Source organism: Nasonia vitripennis, chromosome 2 (genome assembly GCF_009193385.2).
Source record: "Nasonia vitripennis strain AsymCx chromosome 2, Nvit_psr_1.1, whole genome shotgun sequence".
In the NCBI taxonomy this organism is placed as follows: Eukaryota; Metazoa; Arthropoda; class Insecta; order Hymenoptera; family Pteromalidae; genus Nasonia; species Nasonia vitripennis.
In genome coordinates, this window is record NC_045758.1 from 16,804,561 (window position 1) to 16,814,588 (window position 10,028).

At 41.3% G+C, this 10,028-nt stretch overlaps 1 protein-coding gene across 1 annotated transcript; it reads right to left on the minus strand.

Moving 5' to 3' along the window:
• Window positions 1-506: 506 nt before the first annotated feature.
• LOC100118424 (D-aspartate oxidase) lies at window positions 507-2,269 on the minus strand. Its single transcript, XM_008204080.3, has 8 exons — window positions 1,965-2,269; window positions 1,684-1,896; window positions 1,374-1,599; window positions 1,227-1,294; window positions 1,039-1,156; window positions 861-962; window positions 649-786; window positions 507-568 (listed from the first exon to the last, which is right to left on the minus strand). The coding sequence occupies exons 1-7, from the start codon at window positions 2,147-2,149 to the stop codon at window positions 670-672; spliced, it is 1,029 nt and encodes a 342-aa protein (XP_008202302.1). The 5' UTR covers window positions 2,150-2,269; the 3' UTR covers window positions 507-568; window positions 649-669.
• Window positions 2,270-10,028: the final 7,759 nt, after the last annotated feature.

The window sequence follows — 10,028 nt, forward strand, 5'->3', positions numbered from 1 at the left end:
AAATCAATGCGCCCGCGTCAGACCGACTCTCCAACCCTTTTGTTTACGTTATACGCACTGAAGTACCTATGGTACAGCTCTGTACGCCTGTGTCGGGTGAAGTGGACGCGTGCAAAAGCCAAGCAGTAGCGCGTTGACGCACTTTTTCTTAATTAATCATACGCAGCACAGCCTTCTCCTCGCACTTTCCTCCGACGCGGCAATATCTCGAGGGTCATCGCTCGTCGGCAACGTTCCTTTGACAAGTGGTCCCTCGTTACGTCGCGCACAACCCGACAAAATTTCGACTCCTCTATACGACTCTGTGTCTCGCGAGAGAAAAGACTACCGGCGAGACAAAGGTTCGACTATAAACTGAGGGTGCTCGCATATTGTTTATGCTATATGTGTTATATGCTGTGGCTAGTGAATTTGCTGCAGAAATGGAGAGAATTTTGCGTGTGGTTGCACTTGGTAGAAAACTGACTACTTTTGTGATGATGAAATGTTGTAATCTAATGAGACGATTTTCATTCGAATAGTTTAATTTGATTATAGCAATTTGCTTGAGTTTGAAGCTATTTGTTTCCTGTAAAATTAATAATTATAAGAAGATACTAAGATACTACAAGATAATGATAATATAATGTACGTGATTTAGATTATTACGTCATCTACAATTTGTAAATTTCACAGTTTTGATGAGTTCTTTGTCTTCAGATGCTGGCGCAGCATTTCTACGACATCCATAGCGCAGCCCCAGCTGAGCGTTATCCCGCATCCTCCATGTCCATAATTATGAACAATCTATAAATAATTTATTAGATTTAGAAGGAATGGAGTATGTTTGGGCCGATACAGCGTTTACATGAAGTACTGACCGTCAAGTCTTGTCCTGCTTCAGTGCGAACAATTTCTAGTTCTAAACGAACTTCGTCTCTTCCTGGGCGAAGCCCGACCCACTTTTTCAAAACTTCAGCATTCTACAAAAAATTAAGACGTGTTTCACGACCTGAACGCTCAGTATAATAATGTTTAAAATAAATATAAAAAACTAACGTCTAGTGATGGATACAAGCGTTTGCATCCGTTCAGAATAAATTTCAAGTCATTTGGACACACAGATACACTGAAGTCATTTTCTTGATGCGTACCGCCTAAAACCACTGATTCCATACTAAAAATGATTTAATGTAAGTATGAAACTAATTTATCGACAGCAAGGAAATGTGAGAACATTAAAATACTTTGGAATGACATAATTTCCTTCGTCGTCTTCCTCCAAAAAAGTCTCAAACATCCAAGGTGCTTTCACCTACAATAGCAGGTATAAAGTCAAAAGTTTTTCAGGAACGAAAAATCGTATGATATAAGCATGAATAATAAGTACTTACTCTTGTTACTTGGCCTCGAATTGGAATAACGGATTTATCGAAACATAGCTCACGTGAGCCGATACCACTGCAATTAATTACCACATCGAATCCCTGTTCCTTTAATTTTTTTAAATCCTTGATTTTTGTTTTCACTATCCTCACGTTCATCGATCTCAATTTTTTCATTAAAAATGGCAACATTTTTGTTGGCTCGCAAGTGTACGTTATGTAGTGATAACCAGCACTGAAATTCATTCAAATTTGATTTTAGCCTGTTTTACAAACATTATCGAATATCTGATTGAAAACAAAACATCAGTCAAATTACGTATAATTCTTCTCATTTGTCTTGCTCAATCGCTCCAACTGTTTCTTGTTTAGCTTAGAACAACCGTAGACAACGTCGCCCCAAACCGGCACTGGAAGCCCCTCAGAGCTCGACGTAAGACGATAACTTGGTAACAAAGAAACTCCAACGTCAGAAGCCATCTCACTTTTCCAAAAGATTTCCAACCATTTGTGCGTTGCCTGTGACCATCGCCTATAACCAAGTATGTAATCGGTTCAAATAAAAAATTCTTCGAGAATCGAAGAATGATATATGCTTACAGTATTTTTTGCTCGTCCGTATTGGCGATAATGTAGGGGGTCCATAAACCGGCGCTGCCATCGCCTGTCGTCTCTGGCGAAAAAGCCTCCGAAAAAACTGTCAGTTCTGCGGATGGAAAAGCTTCCTTCATCGCCACAGCCGTGGTGATTCCGATAACACCAGCTCCCACCACTGCTATTCGCATTTTCAAAATTAGTTTTTGTTTATAACTGTTACAATCCGTCGTGGAATTTTTTGCGCAGCACTTGTGAGAACCGCAGCCAACGCTTGTTGCGAAAACATCTGCCTGTGTCTGCGCACAGAACTCGATGAGCTGCTCTTATCAATAACAAAAAATATTGAATATCTGAGTTATCAGTCATGCATGAGGAATGAGAGTGTATTCGTTAATTGATACTGCTCGAAAATGCATAGGTCGGAGAATCTCGTTTATTAATAACTGCTTCATGATGCAATGCTGAAAACGATCTATACTTGATGATAACTAGTTTTTTTCATAATAAATAACACAATTATTTAAAAACTTATATGTATACAACATTATACAAAACTTTAAAAAACAGAGCTTGCAATAACACGCGGTATGACATTACGTAAGTGGATTCTACGAGATAGAAGATCATAAAATAACAAATTCTTTACTTTCAGCGTTACTGAACGGAGGCTTTTGTTTGTATTACTTCTTCGTGCCCTCCGCGCTCCAATTATGATGGATTCATGTGATGATGAACTTTTGATATTTCATATTTCTTAAACTCGTTTTATTCGCCTGAAATTTTATGGATTTAAAATGCACACAACCAACGGTGTAGGATAATCATTTTCATAACAAGAACATGTTTTTTTTACGTGCGAATATTAAGTTATACGTGCTCTTTTACGATCGTCCGAAGAAAGTAACTTTCGAAAATAACGCGAAAAGAGAATTAAGAGATTTTTTCTCTCGCGCACTTGACCTCGAGCCGAGAACGAGATTCTCGCGATGCCCCCTGCGATATGCCCTCTGCCATTCAAGGCCCCAACATTAACCAAATAAACCCTCGTACAGATTTCGACAAAGGGAAAGAGCCGAAAGGCGGGCACACACAAATGTACCTACCTGTATGTGTGCAAACATACAGGTGTACACACCTCCGCTGCTGCCTTGCGGCCTAATAAGGCGAGCGAGTGAGAGAAAGAGGCCACTAGGCGTATCGCGTATATACCCGAGCGGGGAAACTCATCAGTTTCACGCGAAAGCGAAACGATTCGTATCTTTAACGAGCCGGCTTCCCTCTCCCGCAGCTCCTCTCGGCGCGTAGCCCCTAAAGGTAGATGCGAGGAAAATATAACGGCGCAGAGAGGGAGGAAGGAAAAAAATTCTGAAAGCCACGAGGGAAAAAGGAGCTGCCCGGGCGAAGGGATCGCGCGCGTTATCTTGACCGCGTAATCTTTCTCCGCAGGTCGCGCGCACGCGTAATATACGTGTGTCTGCGTTCTCGTGTAGCTATATGTATACCTATGTATGCTGACTGCTCGTCAAAATGGGTCAAGTGTCAGATGCCGGTTCACTCGTGATTCAGCTCCCGCGCAACATAGCTTTTCCGCGCGAGGGAAATTTTGAATGAGAGCTCTTTCTTTGCCGAGGGAGAGAGAGAGAGAGAGAGAGAGAGAGAGAGAGAGTCTGCAGTAGGATCGGCGCAGATCTTTTGATTGGATTTCAAGAGGCATTTGAATCGTGGCCGTTCGAATGAGTTGCGAGGCGATTTAATAGATCGGATTGAATTCTTGGCGGGTTTGCAAGGCCGAGTTGTACTCGAATATTTTCATCGATTAAAAATTCTTGAGACAAACTCGCTAACCATGGATTCCATGAAGCTGCGGCCTTGCTATTGCACTGTTCGGATGAAAATAATGAGTTCTGCTCCAATTCGTAGGAAAGTGTAATCATCAATGCAATCAAAAGTACTGACTTACGAAAGAATGGACTAAATTTTCTAATGTCATATAGTATGATTATTGTGTGCGAATGTGTTGCAAAAAAAGAGCGTCTTGAAATTCCAATTTTATTTCCTCCTGTTTCTGGAGAAAGCTCTGTTAAATTTTCTTGAACAGGAGATGCTCGGAAGTTTCTGGAAATCGAATGACGCGTTTATAGAAAATATCTATATATTGTATGTGAATGTGTGCATCGCAACATTTCTCAAATTCTACTTTGCCAATACCATTAAATTTGACCTACATTTTTTTTGTTTTTTTTCGATTCGGGAAAAATTTTATCCTTTCTTCATCAATTTATTTTATGTCTTATGAACTGATGGCTTTGAGAAATGCGAGAAATGTTTAAAATTTGTAAAGTTTAGTAAATTTAATTTATTGAAGAACATACGGAATGAACGCACAAATTTTATATTTGAACAGTATAATATACTATACATGCAGAAGCGATAAGCCACGCATTTATGACTTGGCAACGGTTTTCAAAACTGGTTCCATCTTAGGCATTTTTTTTTCCACGAATCGACGTCTTTCTCCACCTCCTCTCAATCTCGAAGCTAATTTAGCCGACTTGTATGGATCTTACATCCTCTGCAACAGTAGTAGCAGCAGCAGAGACGACAAAAGCAATTATAAAGGAAGAGGAGAAAAAAGAGGAAGTCAAGCGACGAGCAGCTTTTCGCTCGCCTGGAGTTTCCGCGTCCTCGTATATAAATCAAGCGCCGGCTCATTGTGCGTTTATGCGCGAGGATACGCGCATACGGTTCCCTATGCGGGCGCGAATTCTCGCGCTCTCGTCTCCGCACGCCTCCGGAAGTATGACTGTAATTCAGAGCAGCACCCATTAATCGTTCGGGGAATGCAATCGCTGAGTTTTGGGGAATTCGAGTTTTTCATCGTCTGCATCGATTGAGGAAATAATGCTTACCAGGGCGGAGAATGTCTGACTTTTGTAAAACAATAACCAATTTATTTTTATGAAAAATAATGAATAGCATTTATGCAGCGCGTATAGTATAAATTCTCAGATTTTTAGCAAAATCCGTTTCTCGGAAATCATACACTCCGTGAACTTTCTTACACCGAACAAAATCACATTAGCGAATTGGTCCGATAAAATTCAGTGAAATAAGCAGTCCTTATTCTTTATGAAGTAAAACCAGTGTAAGCGAGCACGCTCATCGTCGCAATCGAGATTTTAATGGACGTTAGGCTTTTTTCTTTGTTATTTGCAAAAAAGCTCGCTGCAGCGTCATACGATTTCCCAACAAAGCATTCCACTATTTGCAGGCTATCGAATAGCGCCGTATCGCGTGTTTCGCTCACTTAAAAGGAAATCCGACGCCAGCGCAGAATCCCTTTCGTTTCTCCTCTCGTGTAACCCCCAACAAATTTTGCGTCTCTATAACTTTGTAAACCTATATCCAGCGGCATCGCATAATCGATTCGCTATCGATCGACCCCGATACGCGCGCTGGCAAATAAACAGCCGGCGTTTAAATCCAACGCTTCGAGCACATCGGCGGCGCTGTTTTCATATATGGAAATCGTAAATACGCATGCTTATATATTATCGATACAGAGTAATTCGATGATTGATGCAAGATCGGAATACAATAGGGAACACGAGCGTGCGTCATAGAATAACATGCATTGCAAAGCAGCCCAACAATAAACAAACGATCCGCGGCGCGCAGAGTTTCGACATTTGATCGTTTATTTCGACGCACGATTAATTAATACTTTGACTCATTCAAGCTCGATCTGCCAATAAGTGTGTCAGCCATGAGCCAACCCGCATATTCCCTAAAAACTATCAAGCCACATCAGCCGGTACTTAGAATCGAACCTGCGGCGACAGCGCATAAATCATCTATAGCGCGAAAGCGGCAAATAATGCGACAGTATTCCGCTTGGCTGTATATACAGTAAATCACTCGCGCGCGAACCTCCACAGCCATCGTAAAATTTGGATAATCCACGAGAAAATTCGCAATCTCAAACAACGCGCCTTAGGTCATCATTTGATGACGGTTATTTCCACGAATTCAACGTAATAATCACCGCTAGCGACGCCAAAACTGCATTAAATATTCGAGTGTAACGCAGCGATGCTTTTATTTATTATTACAGTTGCTTGTGTCGAAGCCACCGTGCAGTATAATCGAACTCGCAAATTCGGAGGAAATATCGAAATTTCGGAAAGTACTTAATGCATCGGCAAAATTCAGCGCGAGCTCGGAAACCACATAATGCTCGCGCTGCTGTGCTTGTTGGAAGTAGGTTGAAATCGTAGTATTAATTTAAGAGACTTTATTTAAATAACACAGCCGAGTCCGTACTACAGAGTTATTACAGAAACTAGTGACAAAAGAGCAAAATATAATTGTGACACCTTTTAGAGAATTAATAATAATACACTGAATAAACTTTATGTGAACAAAATAGAGAATAGCTTGTTGTGCCGCTGATGTGTTGGCTGGTCTGCGGTTCTTGAAGAAATGAGGCCCTGCGCCTCAAAACCTCTGCTCCGCTCTTGTACAGTTATAAGCTCTGTGTGTGTGTGTGTGTGTGTGTGTGTGTGTGTGTGTGTGCGCACGTATCGTTGTATATGCGAGTATTTTCTCAATACAGCTCGAAAATCGCTGCAGCCCCTTGCGCGAATTTTGCTCTCCGCGCGCGCTGCAGCGAAGAAGAAGGAGAACGTAATACGTATCTCGCTAAGCTGATCTGCGATAATAACACCCGCGGAGCTCGTTGCGCAAAAGCTCTTAGCTAGTTAAATTTTCGATTAAATGATCGTGGTAATTGAAGAGCCGAGCGAGGGAGTAAACAAGTCGCAAGATATAGGTAAAGAGGCTCTCTAGGCGGCGGGCTCCGCAGCAACGGCTCTCTAATTTCGTCGTCTCTTTGTTACTGTAAATCTGCGCGCGCTCTCTTCTCTTCGCTGTTCTCCCTTCTCCCTCCCTTGAATTTTTCGATCCTCCCACAAGCCCCCGTCCCGTCTGCGACTGCTGATTCCGAGCAAGCGACAGCGGAGTACGTACTAATTGTATTTTTAAATTCGCCCGCGAGCCTCTCTCGCGTTAATTAGTAAAGAGCTTTAATTCCGGGACGAACTCGTCCCAGTTCTCTCGCTCTGCACTGGCGTCAAGACACAAATCGCCCTTGCGCTTCCTCGTTATCAGCTCTCCTTGTTAATCGTCGTCGTCGTCGTCGTCTACTGGGAAAACGTGCACGCGCGAAACTTTACTCTGCGTCCTGGCAAACTTTCCAGATTAATTGAAGAGATTCGCATGAGTCACATACCTCGCGTATATCTTATCGACGTCTCAGCTTTTATTTCGACTAGTTATTTGTGAATGTACTTTGGAGTTAGTTTTTCTTTTTCTCTCTCCCTCTCTCGCCCCTTTTTTTACTAATGAATATAACGCTCCGTCTCGTGGGATGGACGATACGAGCAAAAGTGCGTTTGCATGTTCCGAAGACATTCTTTTTTCTCGCGCGTCAAGTGCCCGGTAGTGGCCTGCTGTTATCATCTTGTGGTTTTTGAGAGGATAAACATCTATAAATAAGGAAGCGTTTCTCGAGGCAAAACGAAAGGGAAATTAGCTTGCGTCGAGTTTTTCGTATTGTATTTATTATCCTTCTACCTATAGCAATGATGGACCTCGAAGCTTTCTATGCCACTGCTCTCGATAGTTGATTTTCAAATTTTTTAAGAGAAACGTCGGAAAAGATTGATCGTACAAAAAGGTATCGGCTAACGCAGAGAGCGATCGCGTCTCTCCTTTTGTGTTACCACAATTCCGAGCATTCGAGTAATTTTCCAAGAGTATATTTCTCACCCTCTCGTCAATTAATGCATGCTCGTCATGCGTTAGCAGACATTTCCGTTTCAATAAAAGCCTCGAAATAAAGCAGCCCACGTTACAATTACAAATCGTCATTCTCTTATCGGCAAAGCGTTAACGAGCCATCGAAAGATTTCTCCACCGTCAATTCAACCTACCCATTCTCACCCACACTCACACCCACGCACACACGCACGTCACTAAGCAAACTCTTGTTAATTTTCTCGCGTGCGGTGCGTAATGAGGAAGCAAATTTTGTGCAGAAAATGATCATATCGCGAGGAAAAACGGACTCGACGTTTATCTATATTACTTCTCCCACCGCGGTGTGGAAAAAAAGAGTTTTCGATAAGCTTTGATTCTGATAAAAGTCGTAATTGGATCCGCGCGCTTGCAAATGAAGTTGCAATCGTGCAGTTTCTCTCGCTCGTTATATACATAACTCTCCTTCTATATAACTATAGGGAAACAGAGCAAGAGCTTTTTTCTTTCCTCTGATTTTGCCTCCCATTTGATTGGCGTCCAAATTATATGGAATATGGAATAATTTGAAACGGTGAACTCGATCGCGAAGTTCGTTCGAAGATTTGCGCAGTGAAAGGTTCGTAGTTTATAATCAACTCGCACAGCTAGTGCTCATGACCCGACGCTAATGATTATCCTACTCGCCTGACCAAACCTGCACACGTTCTACTTGATCTCCTTCGAGTGACTATTACTGTTCACTGAACAACTCCGTTTTATCATTCATAAACAGGTATCTCACCAGCGAAGCATTGGAAAATCTCGCGCAATATAAATGAAAACGTTCACTCCGAGTCGCTGTCATTAAAGCTCTCTCATCATCCCTCTTTGCGCTCGTTGTCTCATTTTTCATTCGATACCCTTTCCCGCGCATCTATTCGCGCGGAAATTCAGCTTCGTGCTCGAACTCCCCGATGCACCTTTCATAATGAATGTACAATAAAACACGCTAAAGCGCGAGCCTCGACGCGATAACGTCGACCTCGTATATATAGTCGTGCTGCAGCAGCTTTTTCTCTTGTATATAGACACTGTACGTGTGCGGACGAATGACCGCGTGCCATCTTGCAGGAGTTCCGAGAAGCCGATCTCATGAAAGATCCTTTGCAGGTAACTCGCGTGAAATTTATTTGAACTGCTTGTCTTTTTTGTGCTCTATATAAATTCAGCTGATTTGTGTATCGTCGTGATGAAGAATAAAATCGCAAGCAATAATTATTGATGACTTGTTACATTGTGATAACGCAATTCTACATCAAATAAATGCTCTAACCAAATTCGAGTTGGCGACAGCAAAAATAATATGCAAAAAAGTACCTTGAAAAGCCATGGAAGGAAGCACTCAGCCGCACTCGGCAGTCTGAAAGTCATATTTATCGAGCAATAATTATTCAAATCGACTATGCAAATGGCAGGAGGGTAAATATATATATATATATATATATATATATATATTGCTCGGCAGTATTCGCTTTCATACCTGCGATTTTTATCAGTTATTTTTTCTGCTTTAAATTTCTTCTCCCCGCGTGTTTTGCCTTTTTCGTGTTCGCGCGGTGCCTTCATCTTTTTGAATTATAGGCAAGTCTAAATAAAAGTGTAGCATTTTCAGATGCAAATAAAGGATGGAAATATATTTGAAAATCTTTTATCATCGAACATTAACTCTCAATGCACAACTACAAATAATACATTGAGCACTGGTTTCAAATACTTACATGTTCGAGCTAAAATTAATATAGATTCATTCACGAAAAACTGTTTGTCCTCGAAAACCTCTGCGTGTACATAATTATAGTCGAGATATGTGTATTGATCCGATTTTCCGATCCGATTCATTTGGAAAAAAATTTTGTTATGTCCGCGGGGTTTTGCTTTTCAATTGAAAAAGTTGACACATGTGTATTTGTATACGCCGCTATAAATACTGATATTGTTTTCATCCTACATACTTTATTCTCGTGACCTCGAGCCATCGAAATTCATGCACGAGCTGTAAAAAGTGAAACAGGTTTGCATAGATAAAAGAATTGTTAATCAAACAAAGACATAGTAAACGCGGCTCTGCAGTTTGATAGACAAACGAATTCAGTTTAACAAACGTTACTTATGAGAAAAAAATCTATCCGAGCAAATAAATCAACATAAGTGCATGTAAATCCTTTATTTTCTTTGCCCAAGCCACGTCTCACTGCATTATTCAGTTAC